The sequence below is a fragment of the Echinops telfairi genome, unplaced genomic scaffold, assembly GCF_000313985.2.
Source record: "Echinops telfairi isolate 266 unplaced genomic scaffold, ASM31398v2 ScPeMD7_7469;HRSCAF=8507_1, whole genome shotgun sequence".
Classification (NCBI taxonomy): Eukaryota; Metazoa; Chordata; class Mammalia; order Afrosoricida; family Tenrecidae; genus Echinops; species Echinops telfairi.
In genome coordinates, this window is record NW_022111373.1 from 77,031,387 (window position 1) to 77,046,047 (window position 14,661).

The window sequence follows — 14,661 nt, forward strand, 5'->3', positions numbered from 1 at the left end:
TGGGCTCACAGTCCAGTGGGGGAGATGAAAGGAGGTTCAGGTAGAGCATCAGGTGGAGGTGAAAGCACTAAACAGTCGGATTTTTTTAAAAAAGATCCTTAAAGATTACATGAAGAAGTTTGAACTGTGATCTGAGAATGGGGGTGAGTCACAATTTTGGAAAGGGAAGTCTAATCATTAGCATGCAGGCTTGGAATAGGGAAGAGACAATGCAGGCCAGGAAATAAACTAGGTCTAAACCAGGTACCAGCAACAGGAATGGAAATCTTCAGCTGACTGGGGACTAGAACAGTTCAAGAACCGAGGACTGGTGGCTCCATCGGCAGGAATGGGGGAAGGGCAGAGCCAAGGGTTTGGAAAAGGAAATGATGAGCTCGGCTTAGTGCGTATTGGAAAGCTTTAGGATACTCAGATACTGCCCCAGAGCAGGCCAGCGAAGTACCGGGCTGGAGCACAGGCTGTGGGCCAGACAGAATGTGACACTTTCAATGACTCACTCAGAAGAGTTTGAAACTCTGCCCTAGATAATGTTGCCAAGGGGAAGATTGTGAAGAGTTAAGGAAAGAGGGCAAAGGGCAGCCCCTTGCCCTCAGCATGCCCTGGGTTGGACACAGCATCCGGTCTGTTTCTTAGTCGTAACAGGACTTCCTTTTCGGTTTGCCTTTCCCCACTCCAGCATTTTGTTGTAAAAGATGTGAGATTTGGCCTACAGTCATTCGTGACAGAAGGGTTGGAATCCCAGAATGGTTACTTGGCTTAATGTAGACGATGACATTGCCCTTTCCTAAGGCCTTAGTGGATCCATGTGCTCACTGCTAAGGGAGGCTCTGAGCCACCCACAGACACTCGGAAGAAAGGCCTGGGGACCTGCTTCCGAGCAACAGCCATTGAAAACCCTGTGGAGCACCATGCTATTCTGACACACCTGGGTCGCCCCAGCAACCGGTTTGGTTTGGTTTGGTTTAAGGCCTTGGAAGTTCTGAGGCGGTACACAAAGAGCAGGTCCACTCCATGCAGGGAGGGCAGAGGGCACATCAGAGAGCCTGCTCTCTCGCCCTGGCTCTCGTTGCCCAGTCTGATGTTGGCTACATCCCACCTGATTGACTGCCAAACCGTGGGTTAGAATCATAGGAAAATATTGTACTGCCTTTGAACTCCAGCAGACCGAAGAAGCCGGGTCGATTTTAAAATCAAACCTGCTCGTATTAATCCAAAAATGACCTGACCTGATACACTTATACTATTAAAGAAGTGTGTCTGACTGGTGCCTTCAATAGAAATGTTCATGTGGCATTACTTCCCGGTGTTCGTCCCCTCCCCTGCCCGAGGCCGTGCTAACTCTCTTCTTTGAGTTTCTCTGTGTGCATGGACTTAGCATTTGAAAGCTACAATCTCAGTCAATCGTTTGGCAAGAGGGTTTATTTTAAATAAAGTATTTCTACTATCAAGTGTGCTCATTATTGTTTTTTAAAAGCCTGACCCTTCAACCCTCTCTCCCATGACATGTGGCAGGAAAAGAAACGAGAGGTCGAAATACTGAGGAAATGAGTCGACGTGAAAGGGAAAACCGTTTTCTGGTTCTCTGGGCCGTGTTCAGTGTTCTGTAATCCAGCTTTACCCTTTGCAGCCTGCCCTGCCGAGCCCTCCGACGTGCTGTGTCACACGAGCAAATGCTGACGTTTGTGCGATTTGACATTCTCGTTGGTGCTGATAAAGTTGTGTTCGTAACATTCAAGTACACTTTTGTCTAGTTTGCTTAGAGCCCTACACTCGAGTCTAGGCAGTATTTGAAAGTGTGTATGAATCTCAGCCCCTGCCCACCGCACCTCCACCCTTTTTTTCCCCCCAAAGAGAAATTAGATTTCCAATTTCAGCAGGTGGGGTTAGCATTCTCTGTCCTGTCTGTAGGCACTGAAGAAAGCAGAGAAGCAAGTGCTAGAGCCTCTGATGAGTCTCGAGGTGGCCGTGACAGAAGACCGCCTCAGCCTTGTGCTGGCAGACCTGGCGCAAAGAAGAGGGAACGTTCAGGAAATCCAGGCTCGCCACGACAACAAAGTGGTTATTGGATTTGTTCCCCTGGCAGAAATGATGGTAGGTACTTGGTGACTGACAAGTGCAGGTTCTCGATGCAGGAGGGATACAGGCTGAGTCGAAAGAGCCCACCCGTCTGGCCTGGAAAGAATGAGCCTCGGCCTGTGATGTAGAGTGCCCGGCAAGTTTCAGCCGTCAGATTGAACGGCTAACGGCTTACGCTTTACCTGTTAGGGGTGGAATTGGGACAGTCCTGTGGATTACAGCCCATCGGGGTGGTTTCCAAGCCTAGGGCCAGCAATGTTGAGCTATGCTGTACCAGTGTGGCATCAGCGGAAATGCCCATTTCTCCCTTCTAAACATTGCCCCCCCCCCCCCCAAGACTGCCATTTGAAGGTGCATGTTACTCTCCATCAGCCTTGCCGACGCCGACTTTGGGGCAGGCAGCCGAGAACCAGAGCCTTCAGGACAGGGTCATCCTGCTACATGCCAGGACTGTAATGCAACAAAGAACACCTATGCTACTCGATGTTTTCTGTCCTCCACAATATGTATACTTCCAGGGGGAAATGACTCAATGGCTTGAAAGAAATGAGCTAAGCCATATAAGTAACGTCACCTTTCCCTGATAATGCAGCATGAGGAACTGGGAGCGGAAATTTGATGAACTAATCAGCTGACATTATTTCTGTTCATCAGGGCTATTCAACTGTGCTTCGAACGCTAACGTCAGGCTCGGCTACTTTTGCCTTAGAACTGTCTAATTATCAACCCATGAACCCTCAGGACCAGCAGGCACTGCTGAACCGGAGAAGTGGCTTGGCCTAAGGGTTTTAAGGGACCTGAAAGAGACTCAGGAGCTTCTACCTACTTCATTTTCAGTAAGAACAATTTTTATCGCTTCATTTGTTGGGTAAGTACATTGCCCGACCCTACAGAGAACTGGGTGAAAGATGCACCCTGAGGACTGACTGACTGGCAGTGGCCGTGGAGCTGCCCATTCTAATGCATGCGTTGTGAACTCTGCTTTGAAATGTCATGCACTGTTAACGTTTTACTGTAAATTAATCAGTAATACAAACATAGCCCTTTGAAGACAGTGAATGGTAGCACAATGTGTTTGTGTTTTAAGCTTCTTGCAAGGAAGATTCCACCTTTCTATCCCTTATGTCTGGCCTGCTGGTGGCGCGGTAGGTTGGGCATTGGCTGCTACCTGCAGTGTGGGTGGCTCCAGCCCACTAGCTGCTCCCTGAGAAAGACTGAGTCTCGGAAACCCTCCGTAGGATGGTCTCCATCAGAATCAACTGGATGGCAGTAGGTTTACTTTGAGGGTTTAATGTGAAATAAGCTAAAGGTTCGATTAATTAAAAGATATATTTTATTCCTAAAACAGTCAAGCAAATCTTCGTTTACATGGTTTTAAAATCAAGCTGATTGTAGCACTGATTGCTATGGTGTTTCTCAGAACGCTCCATTTTTCTTCTTGGCGTAAGCTCCTTTTAAATAGTCTCCATGGGACCACAGAATCCAGTAAAAAGAGGCTCTGCAGCTATTCCACGCCTGGAGGACAGATGAAGGACGATGAAAAGATGTTTAGCTGATTGAATTCATCGACCATCTGAAAGAACTTGGTAGCTTCCACCAGAATCATGAAATTGGCAAGCTTATTGAGGGAGGAGGAAGTCACTTCAGATGGGTCCAATATGTTACATGATTGGAGATGGCACTCAAAAGTTACAGCAGAATTTAATATGTCTGCAACACAGTGGTGTGCCCAAATATGTCTCCGTAAAGTTGCTACTCTCTTTACCTACAGAGCATGGTAAGCCTAGTTCCCAATTCCTCATTAAATCACAACTTCTACGGAGACATGCATTTCTCTTCCAGCAAAACAAGCAACCATTAGCCCCGAGTGACAGAAACCACAGGGAAGTGAACAGTGGCTTGGGAAAGAACTGTCTTACCTGACCATTCGGCAGCGGTGCACTGTTAACCTCTTGTAAGCATCACCTACATTTCTCACATTTCTGTTACTCCAGAGTCTCTCGCCAACAGCACTTGCCCGAGGCCTACAATTTAAGCCACACAGACCCCAAAGCACGTTAAAACAATGTTTTTCCTTCATCAAGGATCCAAATCATAGACTTGGAGAAATTCTGGGATGGAGAAGGAAAATTAAAGTTATTTCTTAACTCAAATGTTACTAAGTTGCATACCATAATCTTGGAGTGAGGTTAGTTGTATCCACATATTCTCCCCACAGGCAAGCTTCTCCACCAATAATGCGTTTTTGCTGTTCTGGAGTACCTGCATGGAAGCCATTCACTTGATGTAAACAGTTGAAGTTTAAGGCTGGTACAAGAGTCAAGCTCTCTCCTCAGCCCTGGCCTGTAATTCGCAGAGTTTATGGCATATGAAAACTAAATGTGCCAAGCTGGCGTCAACGATAGCATTTTATTTGGTTCAATACAAAATTATTTAGACACCAGAAATACTGCCACCAACTCACTCACCAAAACCAAACCCACTGCCACACAGATAATAGTTTGAAAACGTATATGCATTTTTCAGAGTAGCTTTTAAAATACATACGAGTGGGTACCCCCCTGCCAAATGGATAAAAAGCTCCACTGTGGAGTGTTCTTAGTACAAATTTTCCCCGCTAGGTGAGCATCAAGCAACTCGCTCTAAGTTAGTGCACCCAGTGGCATCGCCTGGGAAGGTGCTCTCTGGTCAGAGTGCATTTTTTCACGAAAGCAGTTTCACTAGGACCTCATTTTTTGGGATGCCGGTGTTAGAGACCAGTGTGAGGCTGTGATATTTTGCTCCCTGCTTGAGAAAAATGCCACAAACTGCTGTGATGTTGAAGACAGCTTACAAGGACAGCGCGATGGAAAATTCATGTGTGCTGAGTGGTTTTCTTCACTGCCACCCAGTGGATAGTTTGACTCATAGTGACCCTAAATAGGGTTTCTGAGGTTATAAATCTTTACAGGGCCATGAAGTCTCCTCTTTCTCCCAGGAGTGGCTGGTGGATTTGAGGCACTGACTGTGTGTTTCAGCAGTCCAACACCTCCCTCTCAGCACTGCAAGAACATGCCCCCCACTCCCCAATGTACTTGCTTAAAGGTGCACTAGGGAATGTAAGTGGGAGCACTAGTGTCGTTAACAATGGGCTCTGACCACTAGTCCTGCTTTCAATTTCAATTAATACTTAAAAGACTGATTACCTAATACTCTTTTTTATAGTAATGACCATTTTGATCTTCAGAAAGTAGACTCTAGAGCAGCGGTTCGCACCCTGTGGGTCGCGACCCCTTTGGAGGTCGAACAACCTGTTCACAGGGGTCACCCGATTCATAACAGTAGCAAAATTACAGTTACGAAGTAGCAACACAAAAAATTGGATGGTTGGAGGGTCACCACAACATGAGGAACTGTCTTAAAGGCTCACGTCATTAGGCAGGTTGAGACCCGCTGCTCTAGAGCAAACTGGTGGCCCGTGCGCCAGTTTGACACCCCTGCTCTAGAGGAACCATTCCTTTCTGTTTTGGATAGGCCTGCCATTTTCACCTGGCCTTTCTGCAGAAGACGAAGTAACTGCTTAATGCAGGGGTGTGAGGGCCCAACATCTGTCACTCACACACTTTCTCCCCAAGGACCAAGGCCAGGGGACTAGACTGCCTTTCGTTCAGATGAGGAAATAACAAGAGTAATAAAACCCCTTCAAAATGTGAGCAGCAAGATGACTCTGACCTCTAACGCTTTTCTGATGCTAAGCTTTTTTTAAAAAAAAATAGGCACACACATACCCAAAGCATCTCAAAATCAAGAATCAAGCATAAAAGGGTAGTAACTGAAAGTACTATCTGATGAAGGATCTCCCTAGTGGGAGGGCACGGAAGAACATAAACAAGCCAAGGTCATGGTGGTTGCTTCTCCTTACCATGAAAGTCAAAAGGTTCTGCTTCATAGTACTTTGTCCAGTCTTGTCCATAAGAAATCCAATCTAAGTACCAAGGAGCAGCAAGGAGTGTGGGGAACCCAGCTGCTGTGACTCGCCCGAGTTCCTCAGGAAAGTTTTCTGATTTCCACACTTCCACAACTGTGCCTGGCTTAAGCTATACAAGTTGCAAATTACAATACACATTAGTAGATTTAGTAGATACAGTCGCTGACACTGAAAGTCCAAGGCATCAGAGCTAGGAAACAATATGACATTTTCCTGTGGGTCTCTCAGAGCTAGCACTGGGGATTGAAAATTAAAGCTTCATCCACCTTAAGGTCGGGGATTCGACGTGGGTTGGCATGTGGTACTGAGTAGGTGCAATGAACTGCCGTTGATCTTTATAGTTAACCCCAGTGTCTCAGCTGTGCTTACTAATAAGCGAGGGGGAAAGGAAGAGACATTGAGCAGTAAAGCGCATACAAGAAAAGGAGCAGGTTCCCTTATCGCTTCCCCTGGAGCACAGGTTCCCACGCCTTCTTGGCCTGCCAACCCTTTTCAGGAAAAAAACTACTCAGCGTTCCCCATAGCATTAAAAATGTTTTGTGCTGTAGCTCTTAAACCAGGATAGCATGTAGGTATCTACTTTTATATCCCTCCACCCCACCCGATGGTTCCAAAACCTCCCGAGGGGTGGGGTCACTACTTTAGGAAACACTGTTGAGTGTTCTAAAAACACGAGACTATAAGTTGCTGCCGCCTGAAGAGCAGGTTCATTGACATAACGTTGGGGGCAGATTGATGTGGGCTTCTCCCACTCCAGGTGTGAGAATATTAAGACACTTGTATTATAGAATCAGACATAGCCCTCATGTGTCTCACCTTCACATTATCATCAAAAACTTCTTGCCAGACAATGGATCTCTTTTTTATGTTTGCAATCATGTTCACAACCCTAGTAATGAAAACATGCATAAAGTATTTCAGATTACAAGCTTAGCAATATAAAGTACCCACATACCCTACCCAGGGTAACTTGTAATGCGGAGAGGGGTCTTTCAGTAAAGCTTTATAGCAATGAAAATCAAGTGACCCAGTAGTTCCTTCATTTTAACATCTGCTTGGAACCTAACCCAATATAGGGATTTGATGGTCATTTTCTGGATGCGTAAGCTGAGCGTGCCCCTAAGACAGGAAGGAATGGCCTCTGAGTGTCAGTAAATCCTAGGGTGGCATACAGACAGCCAGCTCTAGGAACTCCAGGGAGACCTCAGAATCACGGAAACCATAATCTAGCCTGTCAGGTTACCTTCGAACATTCTATCGTTGCAGTCAATCCACCGACATTTGTAGGCCTTCATAAAAGGCAGATGCTCAGTAAGATTTTTTTAAAAGAACAAGAATGCAGTAGACAAAAGAAAGCTAAGTAGGAAAAGGCTAGACTCAGGACTCACCGTGCATGATACAGAGTGGGTAGTTGACCAACCCTAGCTCATGGCCTATGTTTGTATGGCCCGTGTGCTCAGAAGGGTTTTTTAAAACAATTATTTAGAGAAGAATATGCACCTGCATGGGACTCTTTAGAGAAAAGGTTTGCTGACCATGGAAGGGAGTGGCACTGTCCACTATGGTGGCCACTAGCCACATCAGTTGACTGAGCAACTGAAACTGCAGAACACAATTTTTAAACCTTAGTCTGTTTAGTGTAAACAGCCAGAGAGTGGCCATGGCCTCCGTGTCAGGTACAACTGCTCCTGAGGTGGACACAGGGAGCAGACACCAGGAGTTATGTGGTGGTGGCGACGGCACAGGGCCGCCAGGATGATGGGGCTCCTACATGCCAGCAGTGACTGTTGAAGACTTAGAACCACCGTGCTAATGGCTAAAGGAAGTAGTGGATACAGCGTTGTGTCCCTCTCCTTAGGGACTTTTATAGCATCTCTGCTTTAGCAAGGGAGAAATGGAAAAGTATTCAATAATAGCCAAAAGGTTAGAAACTTACTGCTGAACGTAGAAAGATTCTAGTTTTTTATAATCTTGGCCAAAGCCTTTTTGCTTCATGAAATCCTTGATATCTGGATTTGACATCCTTAAACAGAAACAGTAAAATGTTACTCTTCTATATGCTCAATTTATAATTTAAAGCAACACAACTCTCAACACTCCAACCTCAGCTGTTCAGATTGAAAACTGCTAAGGTTTGTAGGAAGTGGCCTAAACCTGCAAACGGTTTTATTGTTAGTTTTCCATTGCAATTATCCCCCCCTCCCCCACCAGGAGTGATTTCCCATAAAAATGGTGTTTTGCTCCCTACCTCATTCCTTCGTCTTAGGTTACTTGCAAAAGGGATTTTTGTTTGAAAAATTATCTCTTAAAAGCATTGCTCCATTTTCACTAAAGCTTTACTCTTTCACTAATCCCTTTTCTTATTTTATTTTTTCTTAAATCGCCATTTCCGTTTGCATCTTGGTTCTTTGTCCTTAAGCTTTTACTTGGTATACCAGCAACATGTACATTCCAGCACAATCTACCCTCTGAGGAGTTGTGTTGCCAAGTTCAAATCCAAACAAATAGAGGTGTTGCTTCAACTCCTTTATTTGTATGTGGCAATAGCCCTCGCTGCTTCAAATGGGCAGTTTCAACAACAACAACCCAGAATGGGAGTTGACAAGAATTATACCAGCAGGTGAAATCCACTTCATCTCCTCCTAAATGAATGAATTGGTCTGGAAACACTTCACTGATTTCCTTGAAGAGTCTATACAGAAAGTTGTAAGTTGTATTCACAATAGGGTTTATAGGTCCAAAAGTCCCAGACAGCTGTTCCCCTCTGTAACATGGTGTAAGAAGGTCTTTCTGACCTGGGAAAACAGGAGAATTTTGAGGAAGCTTTTAAATCACAAAGACGCCATTTTGCACAGGATCATACTAACTACATTTTATGGCCGGTATAAACATTTTACACAGAAAGATAAGCATGCTTCCTAGGGGAGGGAAAGTCGGGGGGCCATGTTTGACCTCCTCTGCTGCAGTGTGGAGAAGGGAAGTCCACCTCCACATCTGCCCAAGGGTGGTTCCCAGGAGGCCGCCTCCGACATGCCTCCTCCCTGATTTCATGAGGGCCCCGGGTGTTCTACTGGGTTACCGCTTGGGCTGCTGACGCTGCAGTCAGCAGCCCATCTTCCTTTCCCCATTCTGATCCTCACCATTCCTCCCAGACCCTCTACTTCACTATTTTTATGTAGTACTTAGGGCAGCACCTGGTTCCTGGTAGATACGTACACTTAGTGAATTATACTTGCCAATAGTGCTCCCTTTGTGCAAATGACATCTGCGAGCAAATTGAGCAAATGCCAAGTCGTCATAGGAGACGTGGGGCCTCAAATGTTCACTTGATGGAACTTAAGAAACACAATCCATACCTCTTCCCCAGGACCTCGTATGTCCGGGGCTGTCAAACTCCGGAACAACCCGAATTCCTCGTAACCGAGCATGTTCAAGCACCTTGCGGACGTCATTTGGTGTGTAAACATGCGACAAAGAATAACTTCCCTGTAAAAACCACACGTAGTCAGGCTAAAAGCTGCACGCTGGGCTTTGTCCTGGAAAATGCCAACAATTCTGTATGTACCATCTGAGAATGGGTGCCCGGTAAGCAGGGCTTTAAACAGTCCTGACACCGTGACACTGACACGGGGTGGCTCAGTGGAAAACCACAGCGAGCCGCCGCTGGGGAAGGGAGGCTGTTGAACAGAGAGCAGATGTGTGCTGCGTCAGACACACCCGAAAGAGAACATGCCAGTCTGGACTTGGTCGAATGGCTCTTGACCATCTTGTATCAGTAAGCGTTCACCACTCTGTGGTTCATCTCAGATGCCTATTTAAAAATGCCTATCATGATGCTACCTCGCTTTATTGTACAATAAACTGGAAATAAAATGTTTGTCGCTAAAGCAAAACCTATGAAAACGATGGTGTAGAATCCAAGTGCACATTCCATTACTAAGCATCGAGGTCAGCTTTCAAAGTCACGGTGCTACCGAGCTTTAAAAACTAAAAACTCCTCGGGCCCTGTAATAACTGTACTCATTAAAAAAAAGATTGCCTCCTCCCCTTTTTTAAAAGCAGTACAGAACTTGATACTGGTTGTAGCTGAAGACACAGGTCCACTAATGGAGTTACGGTGACACATTTCCCACAGGAGTATTCAACTCCTGGAAAAAGGCTCTTGTGTTCCGCCTGCCCCTGAGTTAAAGCTGTGTCTTGGTGAGGACTAGCTCTACCTCCTAACTTATGGGAAACAATGCAGCAGACAGAAGCACACGTGGGATGCGGGCAGCCAAACCCTGCCTATAGGACAAGTGACAGGTCCTCCAATAACAACAAATTGCAGGGAGGGGGATTTAATTTTGGCCCAGACACGGAGGATGTACAAACCAAAAGAGAATGAATAGGTATCAACTGATCATAAGGTGTGGTGGGCCTTACTGACATCTCGTCAAATAAAATTTAAAAAAAAGACAAATGGAGGAGTGTGAATGCTGATTGGCTGCTTGATGATATTAAGGAATAAATAACTTTTCTGTGTGATTTTATGAGGACCCCAGGTGTTCTAGCAGGTTACCGGTTGGGCTGCTGACTTCAACGTCAGCAGTTCGAAACCACCTGGGCTCCACTGGAGAAAGATGGGGCGTTCTCCTCCATGAGAGCACTGCAGTCTCAGATCCCCAGGGGCAGTTCTGTTCCATCCTATAGGGTCACTCTGAATTGGACTTGACAGAATGGCAGTGATTTGAGGTGAGATGGTAGTATGTTTTTTCTGTTTTTTGTTTTAAAAACCGAAAAACAACCCTTTTTACAGGAGAAGATGGGCCTGGGGTTTGCTTCAGAATAACGAGTCGGTGAGCGTATAGGTGATACAGTATTGGGCACGTGCTGGTTGATACTGATCAGTATGAGTTTGCGTAATAAATACAAACACAGATGAGCTGGGGAATGTTTCGGACCCGCGGTTGGAGAGCGCCGCTAGCACTCGGGCTCTGCCGCTAAGGCACCACTTGTCCAGAGGTCAGCACTCACCACATGCACCGTGGCCCATCGAGACCAGCAGGGGGAGGAGAGGAGAGGAAATGGTCACCTATGGACTTCAAACCCGTTCTACTGAAAGCTCATATTTAGCTGGACCACTTGATAAATACAGGATCGATCTCAGATTACTCACGCAAGCCTCGGGTCTCACACATACGTATGTTTTTGAAAATGATATTTGTACTCTCCCTAGACATGACTTGAAAGCACATACCAAATGCAAAAACAAGAGTTATGGGTCCCAAATGCTAAGGCATGAGCCTCAGAAAGCCATGATTAATTGTTATGCTTCAATTCTACTCAGAAGCTGCAGCAGCTGAGCTACTCACTTCCCATGCGATGACACCCAGTTTCTGGTAGACAGAGACAACAATAACATGCACGACTCACTTTTTTGCTTAGCTCCGGAAACGTGATGCTTTGGAAAGGGAAAGACTGGTCGTCAACCACGTGCCAGTGGAGAACATTAAACTTGTTCATAGCCATGGCCTCCTGCAAACAAACGTGTAAGCAAATTAAATACTGCAGATGTCATACTCAGTCTGTGTTATACATGTGTGTTCAGAGGGCTCCAGTACTTCTCTCACTGCCCTGGGGTCAGTCCTGACTCATAGCGACCCTACTGACACAGTAAGTGCCCCAGTGAGTTTCCCAGGCTGTGAATCTTGACCAGAGTAGAAAGCCTCTTCCTCCTGTGGAGCAGCTGGTTTTAAGCTGCAGACTTGAGGTTAGCACTCAGAGAGAAATCCACAAGGCCGCCAGGGTGCCTTCCAAGGCTTCCACTTTTTAAAAAGGTTTTTTCAGCAAAGACGGAAGAAGGGTCAATTCATCTTTCAGACCTCACATGGTATGCCACTATTCAAAAAGCCTATGCAGAATTCACATCTGTCCAAGAAGGGGAGCTGTAACTGCTTCGTGGGAGGACGACAAGGCTAGCAGGGCCTCGTGGGCATTCCGAGTTTGTCCGAGCGTGGAAAGGAGCCCCCCCTGCTGCGGTGACCCCGCTGACTGGGAGTGGAGTAGAGGAGGTCGGCCTTCTTTTAAGTATCTGGGCTTTTAATTCACACACTTCCAAGAATTCTCAGAGCCCTTATTACGGAAAGAGACTCAATACAAACATACTTCCAATAAAAATTCCCAAGGGAAATTTCAGGGGGGTCAATGTTGGTTTTGTGTCTTCGCTGGAGGAACGAAGAGGACGGGATTAACATAAATGTGAGCAAGACATCTCTACATGCCTATGCATCGGGACTGACTCAGTGGGAGTGGGTTTGGTTCTCCTGGTTTACGCAACAAAAACCAGTCTAAGTGTGAAGCCTTATCCTGGACATATCCTCCATCTAGGTCTATCCACTTGTGAAGGTGGTGCTTCCATGTCCCCAGAGGGGTGGGCGGGTGGTGGTGGTGGTGTGTGGGTGGGAGGGTATTTAACCCCTTCCTCAAAGGATTCTGCACCCTTCAGTTTACGCCAGTTCAAAGCAGTAATTTTGGCATCACATCGAGATTCAAATCATCCTCCAATTGAAATGATCTTTGGGTTCATGGAGTAAAAAGACGTCCGAAGGGGGCAAGATCACGGCTGTAGGGTACATGAGGGGTCAAGGTTCCCAACAACATTTTTATTGGACAGACCTGGCTACCCTTGAAAATAAGCAGCTGTGTTTTGATGGAGAAAAATTCCTTGGCCTAACTTTCCCGGCCTTTTGATCACCAGTGCAGTGTTCAATGTCCTCGTGTCCTTAAACCCCTTTCCCAATAAGCCCCTGGTGATTGGCCTGTGTTCTTTGAAAAAAAAAACCCTATCAAGATGACCCCTGTGGGATGAAAAGGTGTGACAGGTGTCGTCATCTTCTGAGCTGACTTCCCTGCCTTGAATGTAGCCGGCCTGGGACCGCCGCCGAAGTCCCTGTCTTGGATTGAACCTTTCTTGGACTAAATGCACTACTTGGAGACACTATCTGCAGCCACTCCACAGATCACAGACATGTGTAAACACCTGTGCACGTGTGAACTGGTACACTAGTGGTCATCCTCTGCCTCACCCTACTAAACAAACATCCTTAAGCCAGGCATTTCCCTTCCAAGAACAGGAAATAATCCTGGCCAACCTGCAAATAAAGGTTACACTGACTCTTTTCCACTGTTGTGATAACGAAACAAGCACACAGACTGGTTAAATAGATTATGGGACAAAGCATGCAACATTCAACTGTCAGAACATTCGATACAGGCCTATCCTGTCCTAGAAAGATGTCTATAATGTAGTGTGTTTTTTTCTTTGAAAGCTGTACAATTCTATTTAAACTTTTAAAAAGTCACATCACCATGATTTGTTACACATCTAAAGTGAATAAATGAGCCAAATTCATGCTAACTTTTAGTAAATAAAATTGAGATGATTACCTATTTGATGCGCTCTACAGTTGAGCTTCATACACTGAACATTTATTACATGCATAAAATTGACAGTATTGTCTTTTGGAGCAAAAAATTCAAGTCATGACATATAGAAATTCTTTTTGTACACAGCATACGTGTTCCTAAATGAGCAGGTGGAGGTAAGAAAAACAACCTCCCATGTGTGTAGTTTGGCGTGGCAGGTGATGGGGTGAATCAGCAAAAGGTTCTTAGGAGAAAAGAGTGGTCGGCTCGCACTCCCTGGCCACCTAGGATCTGTGCCCCCAGAGGTGTAAAATACCTCCCAGCCCCTTTCTGTGCTTACAAAATCCAAGGACAGTATCATGTAGGCATACAGTTGGTGAGTAGTCCTAACCAAAAACCAAATGCCTGATGTGACCAAGGTCTGCCCAGCGTGCAATGCTAAGCACCGGGCTGCAAACTGAACAGCTAGTGAGTGGGTGGACTGACCAGCAGCCCTGCAGGAGAAGAGACCTCATGGTCCTGGAAAGTCTCAGCCCAGGAGAACTGCCACGGGACAGCTCTGCTGTCCTACAGGGCCACCCGCGTCAGAACCGACACAGCAGAACACCCCCACTGTCCATTCGCCTCCAGGTCATGGCGGCCCTACAGGACCGAAATGCCACAGGGTTTCCAGATCAGAAGCGGACTGCAGCATGTGGTCTTTCAGGGCAGCTGGGAGCTTTGAACAGCCATCAGAACTTCCTTTCACAACAGAAACACTCCTGTAACAATCATGCCTGAATGTGTGCTGCACAGATTCTCCCTTAAGGAGAACCTCTCCAGGCTAAGAAAATACACTCCCCACCCAATCACCCCAGGAGGCAGGGAGAGGGGCAGGGAGGCCCACCTCTTGTTCAACACATGGGAACCGAATACCCTGCCCAATCGTCAAGAGTCGCAGCATACAGAGGACACATTTTCAGAGCGCACAGTGGATTCTGTTAAATACAATACCTACCAGAGTTTTAAGAATCGTCTTAACTGGCAGATAGTGTCTGGATGTGTCTATTAAAATTCCTCGATGAGGAAACCTTGGTGAGTCAGTAATGGTGGATTCGTTGATGGTGAACTAGAAGAACAAAAGTTTGATTGCTTCTTAGGTATTTGTCTTGCACTCAAGAAAGACTAGCTAGCTATGCGAATACTGGATAAAATATTGAGAAGCCCCCCCCCCA

At 46.1% G+C, this 14,661-nt stretch overlaps 2 protein-coding genes across 2 annotated transcripts in view; one reads left to right on the forward strand and one right to left on the reverse strand.

Annotated features, from left to right (window-relative positions):
* Positions 1-3,424, forward strand: part of GFM2 (GTP dependent ribosome recycling factor mitochondrial 2) — a 50,154-nt gene extending 46,730 nt beyond the window's left edge. Inside the window, exons 19-20 of the mRNA XM_045285223.1 lie at positions 1,909-2,091; positions 2,731-3,424. Coding sequence (XP_045141158.1) covers positions 1,909-2,091; positions 2,731-2,859 — 312 coding nt within the window. The 3' untranslated portion in view covers positions 2,860-3,424. The remainder of the gene's footprint in view (positions 1-1,908; positions 2,092-2,730) is intronic.
* The window catches only part of HEXB (hexosaminidase subunit beta), a 24,374-nt gene continuing 13,104 nt past the window's right edge, over positions 3,392-14,661 (reverse strand). The window contains exons 3-12 of the mRNA XM_045285328.1: positions 14,445-14,555; positions 11,456-11,557; positions 9,400-9,529; positions 8,658-8,838; positions 7,980-8,066; positions 6,860-6,932; positions 5,978-6,152; positions 4,248-4,338; positions 3,996-4,100; positions 3,392-3,591 (exon numbers count right to left, since the gene is read on the reverse strand). Coding sequence (XP_045141263.1) covers positions 3,531-3,591; positions 3,996-4,100; positions 4,248-4,338; positions 5,978-6,152; positions 6,860-6,932; positions 7,980-8,066; positions 8,658-8,838; positions 9,400-9,529; positions 11,456-11,551 — 999 coding nt within the window. The 5' untranslated portion in view covers positions 11,552-11,557; positions 14,445-14,555 and the 3' untranslated portion in view covers positions 3,392-3,530. The remainder of the gene's footprint in view (positions 3,592-3,995; positions 4,101-4,247; positions 4,339-5,977; positions 6,153-6,859; positions 6,933-7,979; positions 8,067-8,657; positions 8,839-9,399; positions 9,530-11,455; positions 11,558-14,444; positions 14,556-14,661) is intronic.